Here is a 17,022-nt window from a genome sequence, read left to right on the forward strand (position 1 = left end):
TTGGTCACTGATTTGTTTTTGTTTTGTTTTTGAATGTCAGAAATGTATATTTGTGAATGTTGAGATGTTATATTGGTTTCACTGGTAAAAATAAATAATTGAAATGGGTATATATTTGTTTTTTGTTAAGTTGCCTAATAATTATGTACAGTAATAGTCACCTGCACACACCAATATCCCCCTAAAATAGCTAAAACTAAAAACAAACTAAAAACTACTTCCAAAAATATTCAGCTTTGATATTAATGAGTTTTTTGGGTTCATTGAGAACATGGTTGTTGTTCAATAATAAAATTTATCCTCAAAAATACAACTTGCCTAATAATTCTGCACTCCCTGTATTGTAAGGATATGTTTAAGTACTGATTGGTTTTGTCCCTTTAATTATGTTCCCTTTTATTATTAGCATTCTGTGTAATGATGTGCCTTGTAATGTAGTACCCATCCCACATTGTGCTGATAAGACCACATTCCTGAGTGATCTCAGAGACATGTGTGCTGCACACTGTAAAGGGGGCTAAAAGGTTTAAAATCTGTGACACACATACATTTGGGGACTGTATTAAAAACTTTATCCATCCTAGGTAGGATGTAAGTATTGATTTGCCCTATCTTTTGTACACCCTGGGGTGTCTGTCATGTGTTATAACTTGGTAGACAGCCATGTGTTATAGCATAATCGACAGAGTCTCACTCCATTAAGACTAGTGATGTATTTACTTTTTATTCAGTATGTGATTTGTCTGTGTTATCTTATGTTTAATTACTTGGTAAATATATTTATTCACTTAGCCCACGTAAGGTTATTCATTCTCAAATCTTTTGAATTCACTTAATGTTACAGCAACAGTCTGCAAATGTACTAAAAGCGAAAGCTGTAGAGGAAAAGCTGATGAAAAATTTTAATAAAAACCAAATAAAAAAATTATTTTAGCTAAACAATTAGTAGAATGGAATGATTAAAAAAGAGATTGCATTTGCCCATTTTCCTGCTTCCAACACATCAAGTTCAAGAACTGATTATTCACTTGGTGTTTAATATATATCCCAATACTTGACAGGCACCATTTTCACAAGATAATCAATGTTATTCACTTCACCAGTTTAATGTTTTGAGTGATTGAGTGATAGTGAATGACATGGTGCTAAAAGTTGGAAAGGTGTGGGTCTTACTCCTGGCACCCCTGCCGATCAGCTGTGTGATGAGGCTATGCACTCCACTGAGATCTGTTGCCTCTTCCTAGTCCTGTGATGTCACGTTCATTGGTCACATGGCATTCAGGTGAATGGGGCTGAGCTGCGATACCTAGCTCAGTCATCATACAATGGATAGAGCTGTTCTTGGTTGGTTGTGAGAAGGCCGCGAAGCTCACTGGAGCGCCACAGCTTCTTCAAACTGCCGATTGTTGGGGGTTCTGAACCATGCAGAGTGTTGGACCCCCACTGATCTGATATTGATTACCTATTCTGAGAATAGGCCAACAACACTGAACTCCCAGAAAACCCCTCAAGGATAAAATGAGGCATCTTACTTTATCAACGAGTTCCTGGTTTCGTCTGTAAAGTGCCTGCTTCTCCTCTATCCATTTCATGTCCTTGGTAAAAGAAGAAATGCATTAATCGACTTTATTAAAAAAACAACAACTAATAAATAGCCGGAGCAGACACTACAAAAGGATTCCTAAGTACTTGCCTAATCCTAGGAGTCCTTTCAAGTCCTTTGTTAGCATTGTTTTATGTTTTGTTTTATGACAACAAGCATGCAGAAAAACACAAAAGTCGTCTTGGCTGCTAAGGCTGAAAAACCACCATTATTCCCCAATTCTGCCTACTGTGAAGGAAGTGATGCACGTCCTATTTTGTGTCGCTGTTGTTTTTATCCTTTCTTTGCCTATTAATAAAACCTTTTTTCAAAGATTATAGTATGAGCAAGCAATCAGCCGTCAGCATATACTTATGTGTTATAGTATAGAGAAGAAGACTGTCATCTCTCCCGATATGTCTGTTTTAGCAACTACTTGCATTCCTCATGTAATAACAATTTTGGAGCATTAATTTTTTTACTCTAAGATGTGCCATTCTTTTATTATTCCTGCTAGAAGTTATGAATGAATTACTAGCAGTTAGCAATGAAGATCCAGATGAGGGTTACCCGTTGGGTAACCAATAGTACTGTGCTTAACATAAGTCACTAATCTCACTAGGATTGTAGTGTGCCAAAAGAGATTCCAGGAAAGAGCTTATTCTGGTGCCCTTCAGAGGTGTAGCCTCTTGGTGTCTCAGAGGGTCCAAAGGTCAGTATTATAAATTGCACAAGGCAGGTTGGAGACACTATTTGCATTTTTATATTGCGGCCCGATGTTACACCGTTGAGGCCTCTCTTTATATACACCCATTTTTTATAATTTGTGTCTAGCTCAAGCATAAAAGAACAGATGTTATTATTCCTATAAGGCCTCATGCACAAGGACATTGCTCGGCCATTCCGTGCATTGGGGACCGCAATTTGCGGTCCCCAATGCACGGGCACTATCCATTCGGCTGCCTTATTGGATCCAGATCATTCAACCTGGATGGGTCAGTGATCCGTCCGCATCTCAAAAAAAGTTATATTCTATTTTTTTGGCGGTGCGGAGGCACGGAGAGAAACCCGACGGAAGCACTCAGTAATGTTTCCGTGAGGTTCTGTGCCTCTGTTCCGCAAGTGAAAGCTGTTTGCGGGCCGCAATACGGGCCACATCCGGAAACGGCTATATGTATTGTGTATGAGGCCTGAGGCTGATCATGCCACTGAATCCTGGCAGAAACCACGTCACCCCATACTGCCAATTCCTCAGTTCCTTGATATAGTTGTCCAGGCAATGACTTATTAGGATATCAGCGTGACAGAAGGCACATTTGATAACCATAGTTTGAAGCCTCGCCCTCTAGTCCTGACGATTTCATACTAGAGTCTTGCAACCTGGAACTCTCCAGATTTTGTAAAACTACAACCCCCAGCATGCTCTCACAGTCTTGGGCTGGTGAGCCCCAAGTTAAAGTACAATTTAAATAGCCCCTATTTATCAAACTTCTGTTATCTCACCAGGGCTACCCTAGACATGCAGAAATATGCACAGCTGCAACCTCTACACCCCTTATTGCTCTGCCAGTAGACTTTCCTTGACCTCCCTGCCACTTCACCTGCTGGGCTTGTTCTAGAAAGCAGGAGCTTTGATTAAAACCAATGTTTCAGTCTGATTCATTGTAATGGCAAAGCCATATTGGAGCAGTAATTTAAGGACGCCTGCGTCAGATCGCCTTTGTAGATTTGCAGTTTGATCAACAAAAGCAGAGAATCAGAGTAATGATGTCTGCATAAAAGGAATGGGAAGAACAATGTAATAGCAATTCGGGTATACATTTATTGTAATTTACTATTCTAACATAAAATTACTACATGAAATAATTTAATGTCTCAAATGTATCTAAGCTTTTCAGGGACCTAATGTAAAAAAAAAAGAGAGACATAGACTATATAAAAATGTAATAAATAAATATATAAAAAAAAAAACATAGATAAATACAAATAAAAAAGAAACATTGATAAATGAACGCATTTTGGAGGGATATGGCACAATTACACCCCAATCATACATATGCGAAGCTCCAACTCTATTACATATAGTCCTCACTTCCCCTGAAGCACATTTCTTCCCTCCCGCTGGGGTTCAATGGGCTCTACAGTATGTAACACTTTAAGCATAGTCTCCTGTCTATGACCTATACTCAGTTCAGCACAACTATTTATGTCTATTTTAAAATTTTCAACCCACATATTCAGTCCTCACAGAGACCACCAAACTCTCTCAATGCTTGCTGTTGCTTTTCAGCTTGTGCTGTGTACACTGGGGCAGGATCAGCAGTCACACCATTATCATCAGAGGGCAAGATTGCAATGAAAGTTACTACCTCTGCTGCAAAGCTGATAGATGGTTACACAGGATTACATCTAGGGCACAAGCAAGGAGGTAAGGGATGGCTAGCAGGGATTGTGCTGCTGATGCCAGGGAGGTGCCAACAAGCCATTCTGCCTTGGCCAGGGTCTTTAGATATAAGGCTAGAGTGGCGGGCGAGGGAGGGCCTAGCTATGACTATGCTCACACCATCGACAATGGTATGGAGATAACCGCTCCTTCTTCCTCCTCCCCCTCACAGCAAAGTGAATGGTACACATGACCCAGAGCATGGCCACAGCACTCTCCCATAAAAGTCACTGACCGATTTTCTTGATTTAAATCTTTGCAGTCAGGTAAGATGGATGCCCCATAACATAAACAACATTAAATACATCTTGATGACAAAATCTTTAAGGTTTTTGATTGGTTACAAATTCTGGTCTCCATATAGTCTACAGATATATGTCTTACCTGACCCTGCTCAGACATTGCTTTCTCCAGATCTTCTATCCTTGTTTGATAGCTGAAGATTTCTGCTTGTAGCTGCTCTCGAGTCTGTGAGATATATGCAAATACACATGTGAAAATAAAAAGTTAAAAGTAAATTAAAACCTACTTAAAGGGGTTTTTCCAGGACTTCAATTCTTGGGATAGGTCCATGGGTGCACCACCAATGAGGCCAGGTGAGGCAGCACCAGGTAGGGGCAAGAGGGGGGCAACTGAAGGACCATCGGCAATGAACGCTTTCATTGTGGCAAAGAGGTTAGGTTAAGAAATTGGCATGGGTGGGGGGGGGGGTGCTGTTTTAGTTTTCGCCTCAGGCAGCAGAAAGGCTAGGTGCCCCCCTGGATAGGTCATCAATATCAGATTGACGGTCATCCGACTCCCAGCACCCTTGCTGATCTGCAGGAGCCACGGTGCGGCTGGAACAGGCACATACACTACCATAAACTGACCATGGCTGGTTACTGCAGCTCAGTCCCATTCTAGTGAATGGTGGCAAGTGAAGTACAGTAACCAGGCATGGCCACTACACAGTGTTCAACGGGACAGCCATGTTTTATAATGACTTCTACCTTTATGAGTGGAAACCTTCTGCCCTGCTCCCTCCAGACCCCTGTCTGAAGTATAGTCGATGACCACACTTTAATTTGCTAACCAACCCACAGTCATCCAAATGCCATCTTTGTAATTTACTCACCTTACATCAACAGCCCCTGTGCCGAGCCCCCACCGGCAATCACACGACTTGAGCAGAACTGCTGTGATAATGTCAAATCTATGGGTCACGTGGTGAAGAACCCCAGCAATCCCGGCCCCATTTTGGGAGCAACGTATTGTGGTGTGGGAAACGTGCATGTAAGGATCCAGCAAACAGATACTGGATCCACGCATACATATAGAATGGTATCTGCGAGCAGGGAACAGGGGATTGAGGAGAGGGAGGAGAATAATACACATCATATGACAGTGTGGGGCATGCTGGGAAATGTAGTTCAATCATAAAACTGAAACTACTGAGATGCCCCACAACTGCAGCCTGTCAACAAACGGCAGGGATGCATATAGTGGCAGAAATGTAATTTTTTTCATGAATAAAATCTATGGTCATGGTATTATCACGTACATCGGTATTTGGCCTCATGCACACGACCGTTCCGTTTTTTTTTGCGGTACGCAAATTGCGGATCCGCAAAACACGGAAGCCGCCCGTGTGCGGAATAGAACAGGCGGCCCATTGTAGAAATGCCTATTCTTGTCCGCAAAACTAGGACATGTTATATTTTTTGGGCGGGGCCACGGAACGGAGCAACGGATGCCCCGTTGAAGTGAATGGGTCCGCATCTGAGCCGCAAAAACTGCGCTCGGATGTGGACCAGAACAACGGTCGTGTGCATGAGGCCTTTCTTTGTGGTTTTTCTTCATGAACCTGGAAAACCCCTTTAAGGCCTCTTTCACACAAACAAGAGCAAGTTCAGTCAGTTTTGTCTGCAATTACGTTCAATATTTCCGTTTTTTCTGCACGGGTGCAATCAGTTTTGATGCGTTTTTCACACGTGTGAAAAAAAACTGAAGGCTTACAAACAACATCTTCTATCAACCATCTGTGAAAAACACATTGCACCCGGACTGCATCCAGGTTAGATCCGGATACGATGCGTTTTTCACTGAAACCCCATTCACTTCTATGGGGCCAGAGCTGCGTGAGAAATGCTGACTATAGAACATGCTGCGATTCTCACGCAACGCAGAACTGATGTTTGAAGGCCACAGACCCATTGAAATGAATGGGTCAGGATTCAGTGCGGGTGCTATGCGTTCACTTCATGCATTGCATCAGCGCGGAAAACTCGCTCATGTGAAAGAGGCCTGTTAGGATACTCGACTGTGTGTTTACTGAGACAGGTTATGGTGTCATTGGATTGACAGTGTGACATCACTCGGAGCAGAAGATGGTGTGACACTGCAAAATGTCTGCAATTGTGTACGTTTTTTTGTCCTTGCACTTAGGCTTTCATTTAGAAGGCACAGAACAGAAAACAATACCTTAACTTCTCGTTCTGCATCAAGAGTCCCACCGACTTGTTCCTGTAGAAGAGCATACGCTCGCTGCAGAGCCTGGTATTCCATGGTCAGCTGGCGGAATCTCAACTCTGTCTCTTCCTTAGCCATGCCCTACAATGTGCAAGCACTGCTTTAGTAAATGGCAGCAATAGTTTTGTTTTCTGCTCTGTTTATAAATTATAATTTTGTATCTATTTTCAGTTCCTTATACCATAAGAAAATGTAATGGTGGCTCAGGAGCTTTGTTTGCATCATCACCCACTGGATGTCGGCTCGTGGTAATGGTCAGGATAAGGGTTGTCCCCAGTGCTTAATACTGATGATGACCTATCATCACTATTTGATTGGTGGGGGTCAGATGCCTGGCATGCCCGCCAATAAACTTTTAAAAAATGGTGTGGCACTTCAGTGAGCGCTGTGGTCTCCTTGCAGATTGCCAAGCACAGCGCCCTCCATTGGAAAGCGGCTGTGCAGCTCAACGTTTCGGTCCAACCTTGACCTTGTTCATGTCCGTGGTGTCCTGATACAGATTTAAAGGAGGATGGCGTGCTGCTGAGGTTACTGCGTAGGCCCAGCTATTGTGTGGTAACCTCGCCATCCTCTATCAAATCTGTATCAGGACGCCTCGGCCATGAACAAGGTCTAGGTTGACCCAAAACGTTGGTCATCGTCTGTATATTTATTTGGATGGATATAATAAATCATTAATAAGCAATAGTGTTGGGCACGAATATTCGAATTGTGAATTTTAATAGTGAATATTGCCACTTCGAGAATTCGCGAAGATTTAGAATATAGTGCTATATATTTGTATTCGGGAATATTCTAGATTTTTTTTTTCATCTGAACCCATGATCCCTCCCTGCTTCCTGCTTGTGGGCCAATGAGAAGACTGCAATATCTTTGTCAGAGCTTAGCAACATCCCTAGCAATAGGAAAGTTGCCTACCCCTTACTATATAAGAACCGCCCCAGCAGCCATTTTCTGCAGTTGTTTGCGGTTCTGAGAGAGACAGCAGTGACAATGCCCCACCACCACAGATTAGATACTGATGACCTGCTCATCAGTATTTAACACTTGGGCAACCTTTAATATCTAAAAATAAAAGTCATCAGTTAATTTGAGCCAAGTTTATCAAATGCTGCACAATGTTTGAAAAATGTGGCCGTTAAACATAACACTGCAGTGTAGAATCACAAAATGTGTTGCATAAATTGTGCGCTCCAAAATTTGTGACTTTTTACTTCCAGAATTGTGGTTGTGTAATTCCCTCAATACAAATTTTGTACTATTCATCCATAATGTGGTACCACAGAATAATTTTTAAAAGGATCTGTCTGCTTTTCTACAATGTCATAATTTTACTATACCTAATTAGGGATGAGCGAATCGACTTCGGATGAAACTTTCAAAGTCGATTAGCATAAAACTTTGTTAGAATACTGTACGGAGCGAGCGTTCTGTACAGTATTAAAATGTATTTGCTCTGATGAGCCAAAGCTATTACTTCGCGAAGCCTCGCGAAACTTCGGGTAATAACTTTAGAAAAAATTTTCTACTATTAAAAACCTTTTACCGAACTCGGTTTTTACTAGTGGGTGTTATCAGTGGGGGGTAGGTCCCTGTACAGTCTGATACTGTTCAGTCACGCCCATTTCACACGGGAAATGTTGACACCCAGTTTTTAATTTAGGCCTCTAGGCGGTCCACAAAAAACGGATCCGCAAAAAATACAGATGACGTCCGTGTGCATTCTGTTTTTTGAGGAACAGAACATCTGGCCCCTAATAGAACAGTACTATCCTTGTCCGTTTTGCGGACAATAATAGGACATGTTCTACGGAAACGGAAGGCATACGGAGTACTTTCAGTTTTTTTTTGCGGATCCATTGAAATGAATGGTTCCGTATACGGAATTCAAAAACGGAACGGAAATGTAAAAAAAAAACGTTTGTGTGAAAGAGCTTTATTTATACATTTCTAGGAAGAGTAACAGGGGAGCATCACAAAGTAGTAATGTTATAGTATGGGGAATAAAATGATTTACTGAAACAGATTCAAACTACAATTTTCTATTTAACATGTTATTTATACAACGTGGTGAATGGTGCAAGATGAAAAAACAATGGAGTAAGTGCTGTAAAAAAAAATAATCTCTTAAATAATTCATCATAGTTAAATGCTTCTTAAAACGGGGATTAAAGACTATGTATACCTTTTGAGGGCATTTTTTTTAATAATTGTATTTTAGTGATTTGGGGCTAAAAATGATTCTTTCAATTGGTCTGTTGAGCCGTTTCTGAGAAATAAGGGTTTAAAAATCAGTCTATTTGCAAGCTGTCACTTTCTGTTTCCTTTGACTCCCGTCATCTGACTGCTCATATTTAGCTCTTATCTCCTTATCCTCTGTTCTTCTGATCTTATTTAAGCCATATTATTATCATTTTAATAAGAATTGATCTATAATGAGTAGGGATGAGCGAACTCGAACTGTATAGTTCGGGTTCGTACCGAATTTTGGGGTGTCCGTGACACGGACCCGAACCCGGACATTTTCGTAAAAGTCCGGGTTCGGGTTCGGTGTTCGTCGCTTTCTTCGCGCTTTTGTGACGCTTTCTTGGCGCTTTTTGAAAGGCTGCAAAGCAGCCAATCAACAAGCGTCATACTACTTGCCCCAAGAGGCCATCACAGCCATGCCTACTATTGGCATGGCTGTGATTGGCCAGAGCACCATGTGACCCAGCCTCTATTTAAGCTGGAGTCACATAGCGCCGCCCGTCACTCTGCTCTGATTAGCGTAGGGAGAGGTTGCGGCTGCGACAGTAGGGCGAGATTAGGCAGATTAACTCCTCCAAAGGACTTGATTAACTGATCGATCTGCAGCTGTGGATCATTGAGCTGCTGATCCTCAATTGCTCACTGTTTTTAGGCTGCCCAGACCGTTTGTCAGTCACATTTTTCTGGGGTGATCGGCGGCCATTTTGTGTCTTGTGGTGCGCCAGCACAAGCTGCGACCAAGTGCATTTAACCCTCAATGGTGTGGTTGTTTTTTGGCTAAAGCCTACATCAGGGTGAAGCTGTCACACCAAGTGCATTTAACCAGCAATAGTCTGTTTATTTTTTGGCCATATACTACATCAGGGGCAAGCTGCGCCTGTCACCAAGTGCATTTAACCCTCAATGGTGCGTTTGTTTTTTGGCTAAAGCCTACATCAGGGTGAAGCTGTCACACCAAGTGCATTTAACCAGCAATAGTCTGTTTATTTTTTGGCCATATACTACATCAGGGGCAAGCTGCGCCCGTCACCAAGTGCATTTAACCCTCAGTAGTGTGGTTGGTCAAGCTATCACACCAAGTGCATTTAACCAGCAATAGTCTGTTCATTTTTTGGCCATATACTAAATCAGGGGCAAGCTGCGCCCTTCACCAAGTGCATTTAACCAGCAATAGTCTGTTCATTTTTTGGCCATATACTACATCAGGGGCAAGCTGCGCCCGTCACCAAGTGCATTTAACCCTCAGTAGTGTGGTTGGTCAAGCTGTGACACCAAGTGCATTTAACCAGCAATAGTCTGTTCATTTTTTGGCCATATACTACATCAGGGGCAAGCTGCGCCCATCACCAAGTGCATTTAACCAGCAATAGTGTGGTTATTTTTTGGCCATATCCCAGTCTAATTCTGTCACTAAATCCATACCGGTCACCCAGCGCCTAAATACTAGGCCTCAAATTTATATCCCGCTAAATCTCTCGTTACCGCTGTCCTGTTGTGGCTGGGAAAGTTATTTAGTGTCCGTCAAAGCACATTTTTTGTTCTGGGTTGAAATACAATTCCCAATTTAGCAATTTAAAAATTTAGTGGTTTCTGCTGTATCAGAGCTATTTGAAATCTATCCCTAAAAGGGTATATAATATTCAAGGTGCACATAGGGTCATTCAGAATAACTTCACACACCCGCTACTGTGCATTTCCAAGTCTAATTCTGTCACTAAACCCATACCTGTCACCCAGCGCCTAAATACTAGGCCTCAAATTCATATCCAGCTAAATCTGTCGTTAGTGCTGTAGCTGGGCGAGTTATTTAGTGTCCGTTCAAGCACATTTCTTGTTCTGGGTTGAAATACAATTCCCAATTTAGCAATTTCATAATTTAGTGGTTTCTGCTATATCAGAGCTATTTGAAATCTATCCCTAAAAGGGTAGATCATATTGAAGGTGCACATAGGGACATTCAGAATAACTTCACACACCCGCTACTGTGCATTTCCAAGTCTAATTCTGTCACTAAACCCATACCTGTCACCCAGCGCCTAAATACTAGGCCTCAAATTTATATCCAGCTAAATCTGTCCTTAGTGCTGTAGCTGGGCGAGTTATTTAGTGTCCGTTCAAGCACATTTCTTGTTCTGGGTTGAAATACAATTCCCAATTTAGCAATTTCATAATTTAGTGGTTTCTGCTATATCAGAGCTATTTGAAATCTATCCCTAAAAGGGTAGATCATATTGAAGGTGCACATAGGGACATTCAGAATAACTTCACACACCCGCTACTGTGCATTTCCAAGTCTAATTCTGTCACTAAACCCATACCTGTCACCCAGCGCCTAAATACTAGGCCTCAAATTTATATCCAGCTAAATCTGTCCTTAGTGCTGTAGCTGGGCGAGTTATTTAGTGTCCGTTCAAGCACATTTCTTGTTCTGGGTTGAAATACAATTCCCAATTTAGCAATTTCATAATTTAGTGGTTTCTGCTATATCAGAGCTATTTGAAATCTATCCCTAAAAGGGTAGATCATATTGAAGGTGCACATAGGGACATTCAGAATAACTTCACACACCCGCTACTGTGCATTTCCAAGTCTAATTCTGTCACTAAACCCATACCTGTCACCCAGCGCCTAAATACTAGGCCTCAAATTTATATCCAGCTAAATCTGTCGTTAGTGCTGTAGCTGGGCGAGTTATTTAGTGTCCGTTCAAGCACATTTCTTGTTCTGGGTTGAAATACAATTCCCAATTTAGCAATTTAAAAATTTAGTGGTTTCTGCTGTATCAGAGCTATTTGAAATCTATCCCTAAAAGGGTAGATCATATTGAAGGTGCACATAGGGACATTCAGAATAACTTCACACACCCGCTACTGTGCATTTCCAAGTCTAATTCTGTCACTAAACCCATACCTGTCACCCAGCGCCTAAATACTAGGCCTCAAATTTATATCCAGCTAAATCTGTCCTTAGTGCTGTAGCTGGGCGAGTTATTTAGTGTCCGTTCAAGCACATTTCTTGTTCTGGGTTGAAATACAATTCCCAATTTAGCAATTTCATAATTTAGTGGTTTCTGCTATATCAGAGCTATTTGAAATCTATCCCTAAAAGGGTAGATCATATTGAAGGTGCACATAGGGACATTCAGAATAACTTCACACACCCGCTACTGTGCATTTCCAAGTCTAATTCTGTCACTAAACCCATACCTGTCACCCAGCGCCTAAATACTAGGCCTCAAATTTATATCCAGCTAAATCTGTCCTTAGTGCTGTAGCTGGGCGAGTTATTTAGTGTCCGTTCAAGCACATTTCTTGTTCTGGGTTGAAATACAATTCCCAATTTAGCAATTTCATAATTTAGTGGTTTCTGCTATATCAGAGCTATTTGAAATCTATCCCTAAAAGGGTATATAATATTCAAGGTGCACATTGGGTCATTCAGAATAACTTCACACACACCCGCTACTGTGTATTTCCAAGTCTAATTCTGTCACTAAACCCATACCTGTCACCCAGCGCCTAAATACTAGGCCTCAAATTTATATCCAGCTAAATCTGTCCTTAGTGCTGTAGCTGGGCGAGTTATTTAGTGTCCGTTCAAGCACATTTCTTGTTCTGGGTTGAAATACAATTCCCAATTTAGCAATTTCATAATTTAGTGGTTTCTGCTATATCAGAGCTATTTGAAATCTATCCCTAAAAGGGTAGATCATATTGAAGGTGCACATAGGGACATTCAGAATAACTTCACACACCCGCTACTGTGCATTTCCAAGTCTAATTCTGTCACTAAACCCATACCTGTCACCCAGCGCCTAAATACTAGGCCTCAAATTTATATCCAGCTAAATCTGTCCTTAGTGCTGTAGCTGGGCGAGTTATTTAGTGTCCGTTCAAGCACATTTCTTGTTCTGGGTTGAAATACAATTCCCAATTTAGCAATTTCATAATTTAGTGGTTTCTGCTATATCAGAGCTATTTGAAATCTATCCCTAAAAGGGTATATAATATTCAAGGTGCACATAGGGTCATTCAGAATAACTTCACACACACGCTTCTGTGCATTTCCAAGTCTAATTCTGTCACTAAATCCATACCGGTCACCCAGCGCCTAAATACTAGGCCTCAAATTTATATCCCGCTGAATTTGAATACAATACATTGGGCCAAATAATATATTTGTTGTTGTGGTGAACCATAACAATGAGAAAAACATCTAGTAAGGGACGCGGACGTGGACATGGTCGTGGTGGTGTTAGTGGACCCTCTGGTGCTGGGAGAGGACGTGGCCGTTCTGCCACATCCACACGTCCTAGTGTACCAACTACCTCAGGTCCCAGTAGCCGCCAGAATTTACAGCGATATATGGTGGGGCCCAATGCCGTTCTAAGGATGGTAAGGCCTGAGCAGGTACAGGCATTAGTCAATTGGGTGGCCGACAGTGGATCCAGCACGTTCACATTATCTCCCACCCAGTCTTCTGCAGAAAGCGCACAGATGGCGCCTGAAAACCAACCCCATCAGTCTGTCACATCACCCCCATGCATACCAGGGAAACTGTCTCAGCCTCAAGTTATGCAGCAGTCTCTTATGCTGTTTGAAGACTCCGCTGGCAGGGTTTCCCAAGGGCATCCACCTAGCCCTTCCCCAGCGGTGAAAGACATAGAATGCACTGACGCACAACCACTTATGTTTCCTGATGATGAGGACATGGGAATACCACCTCAGCATGTCTCTGATGATGACGAAACACAGGTGCCAACTGCTGCGTCTTTCTGCAGTGTGCAGACTGAACAGGAGGTCAGGGATCAAGACTGGGTGGAAGACGATGCAGGGGACGATGAGGTCCTAGACCCCACATGGAATGAAGGTCGTGCCACTGACTTTCACAGTTCGGAGGAAGAGGCAGTGGTGAGACCGAGCCAACAGCATAGCAAAAGAGGGAGCAGTGGGCAAAAGCAGAACACCCGCCGCCAAGAGACTCCGCCTGCTACTGACCGCCGCCATCTGGGACCGAGCACCCCAAAGGCAGCTTCAAGGAGTTCCCTGGCATGGCACTTCTTCAAACAATGTGCTGACGACAAGACCCGAGTGGTTTGCACGCTGTGCCATCAGAGCCTGAAGCGAGGCATTAACGTTCTGAACCTGAGCACAACCTGCATGACCAGGCACCTGCATGCAAAGCATGAACTGCAGTGGAGTAAACACCTTAAAACCAAGGAAGTCACTCAGGCTCCCCCTGCTACCTCTTCTGCTGCTGCCGCCTCGGCCTATTCTGCTGCTGCCGCCTCGGCCTCTTCCTCCGCCTCTGGAGGAACGTTGGCACCTGCCGCCCAGCAAACAGGGGATGTACCACCAACACCACCACCACCACCTCCGTCACCAAGCGTCTCAACCATGTCACACGCCAGCGTTCAGCTCTCCATCTCACAAACATTTGATAGAAAGCGTAAATTCCCACCTAGCCACCCTCGATCCCTGGCCCTGAATGCCAGCATTTCTAAACTACTGGCCTATGAAATGCTGTCATTTAGGCTGGTGGACACAGACAGCTTCAAACAGCTCATGTCGCTTGCTGTCCCACAGTATGTTGTTCCCAGCCGGCACTACTTCTCCAAGAGAGCCGTGCCTTCCCTGCACAACCAAGTATCCGATAAAATCAAGTGTGCACTGCGCAACGCCATCTGTAGCAAGGTCCACCTAACCACAGATACGTGGACCAGTAAGCACGGCCAGGGACGCTATATCTCCCTAACTGCACACTGGGTAAATGTAGTGGCAGCTGGGCCCCAGGCGGAGAGCTGTTTGGCGCACGTCCTTCCGCCGCCAAGGATCGCAGGGCAACATTCTTTGCCTCCTGTTGCCACCTCCTCCTTCTCGGCTTCCTCCTCCTCTTCTTCCACCTGCTCATCCAGTCAGCTACACACCTTCACCACCAACTTCAGCACAGCCCGGGGTAAACGTCAGCAGGCCATTCTGAAACTCATATGTTTGGGGGACAGGCCCCACACCGCACAGGAGTTGTGGCGGGGTATAGAACAACAGACCGACGAGTGGTTGCTGCCGGTGAGCCTCAAGCCCGGCCTGGTGGTGTGTGATAATGGGCGAAATCTCGTTGCAGCTCTGGGACTAGCCAATTTGACGCACATCCCTTGCTTGGCGCATGTGCTGAATTTGGTGGTGCAGAAGTTCATTCACAACTACCCCGACATGTCAGAGCTGCTGCATAAAGTGCGGGCCGTCTGTTCGCGCTTCCGGCGTTCACATCCTGCTGCTGCTCGCCTGTCTGCGCTACAGCGTAACTTCGGCCTTCCCGCTCACCGCCTCATATGCGACGTGCCCACCAGGTGGAACTCCACCTTGCACATGCTGGACAGACTGTGCGAGCAGCAGCAGGCCATAGTGGAGTTTCAGCTGCAGCACGCACGGGTCAGTCGCACTACAGAACAGCACCACTTCACCACCAATGACTGGGCCTCCATGCGAGACCTGTGTGCCCTGTTGCGCTGTTTCGAGTACTCCACCAACATGGCCAGTGGCGATGACACCGTTATCAGCGTTACAATACCACTTCTATGTCTCCTTGAGAAAACACTTAGGGCGATGATGGAAGAGGAGGTGGCCCAGGAGGAGGAGGAGGAGGAGGAGGAAGAGGGGTCATTTTTAGCACTTTCAGGCCAGTCTCTTCGAAGTGACTCAGAGGGAGGTTTTTGGCAACAGCAGAGGCCAGGTACAAATGTGGCCAGCCAGGGCCCACTACTGGAGGACGAGGAGGACGAGGATGAGGAGGAGGTGGAGGAGGATGAGGATGAAGCATGGTCACAGCGGGGTGGCACCCAACGCAGCTCGGGTCCATCACTGGTGCGTGGCTGGGGGGAAAGGCAGGACGATGACGATACGCCTCCCACAGAGGACAGCTTGTCCTTACCCCTGGGCAGCCTGGCACACATGAGCGACTACATGCTGCAGTGCCTGCGCAACGACAGCAGAGTTGCCCACATTTTAACCTGTGCGGACTACTGGGTTGCCACCCTGCTGGATCCACGCTACAAAGACAATGTGCCCACCTTACTTCCTGCACTGGAGCGTGATAGGAAGATGCGCGAGTACAAGCGCACGTTGGTAGACGCGCTACTGAGAGCATTCCCAAATGTCACAGGGGAACAAGTGGAAGCCCAAGGCCAAGGCAGAGGAGGAGCAAGAGGTCGCCAAGGCAGCTGTGTCACGGCCAGCTCCTCTGAGGTCAGGGTTAGCATGGCAGAGATGTGGAAAACTTTTGTCAACACGCCACAGCTAACTGCACCACCACCTGATACGCAACGTGTTAGCAGGAGGCAACATTTCACTAACATGGTGGAACAGTACGTGTGCACACCCCTCCACGTACTGACTGATGGTTCGGCCCCATTCAACTTCTGGGTCTCTAAATTGTCCACGTGGCCAGAGCTAGCCTTTTATGCCTTGGGGGTGCTGGCCTGCCCGGCAGCCAGCGTTTTGTCTGAACGTGTATTCAGCACGGCAGGGGGCGTCATTACAGACAAACGCAGCCGCCTGTCTACAGCCAATGTGGACAAGCTGACGTTCATAAAAATGAACCAGGCATGGATCCCACAGGACCTGTCCGTCCCTTGTCCAGATTAGACATTAACTACCTCCCCATAACCATATATTATTGGACTCCAGGGCACTTCCTCATTCAATCCTATTTTTATTTTCATTTTACCATTATATTGCGAGGCTACCCAAAGTTGAATGAACCTCTCCTCTGCCTGTGTGCTAGGCCTAAATATATGCCAATGGACTGTTGCAGTGGTGGCTGACATGAAGCCTGATTCTCTGCTATGACATGCAGACTAATTCTCTGCTGACATGAAGCCAGATTGTCTGTTACGGGACCTCTCTCCTCTGCCTGGGTGCTGGGCCTAAATTTATGACAATGGACTGTTGCAGTGGTGGCTGACGTGAAGCCTGATTCTCTGCTATGACATGCAGACTGATTCTCTGCTGACATGAAGCCAGATCCTCTGTTACGGGACCTCTCTCCTCTGCCTGTGTGTGTGCTCGGCCTAAATATATGCCAATGGACTGTTGCAGTGGTGGCTGACGTGAAGCCTCATTCTCTGCTATGACATGCAGACTGATTCTCTGCTGACATGAAGCCAGATTCTCTGTTACGGGACCTCTCTCCTCTGCCTGTGTGTGTGCTGGGCCTAAATATATGCCAATGGACTGTTGCAGTGGTG

At 44.6% G+C, this 17,022-nt stretch overlaps 1 protein-coding gene across 21 annotated transcripts in view; it reads right to left on the minus strand.

The window, feature by feature from the left end:
- Positions 1-17,022, minus strand: part of LOC122940860 (janus kinase and microtubule-interacting protein 3) — a 123,951-nt gene that overhangs the window by 28,903 nt on the left and 78,026 nt on the right. For 15 of the 21 annotated variants that reach the window (XM_044297708.1, XM_044297710.1, XM_044297703.1 and 12 more), the window contains 3 exons: positions 6,486-6,614; positions 4,410-4,493; positions 1,533-1,595 (listed from right to left, as the gene is read on the minus strand). In XM_044297708.1, the coding sequence (XP_044153643.1) occupies positions 1,533-1,595; positions 4,410-4,493; positions 6,486-6,614 (276 nt within the window). The remainder of the gene's footprint in view (positions 1-1,532; positions 1,596-4,409; positions 4,494-6,485; positions 6,615-17,022) is intronic. The other 6 variants (XM_044297705.1, XM_044297707.1, XM_044297698.1 and 3 more) reach the window with 3 other exon arrangements.

This window comes from Bufo gargarizans, chromosome 6 (assembly GCF_014858855.1).
Source record: "Bufo gargarizans isolate SCDJY-AF-19 chromosome 6, ASM1485885v1, whole genome shotgun sequence".
NCBI lineage: Eukaryota > Metazoa > Chordata > Amphibia > Anura > Bufonidae > Bufo > Bufo gargarizans.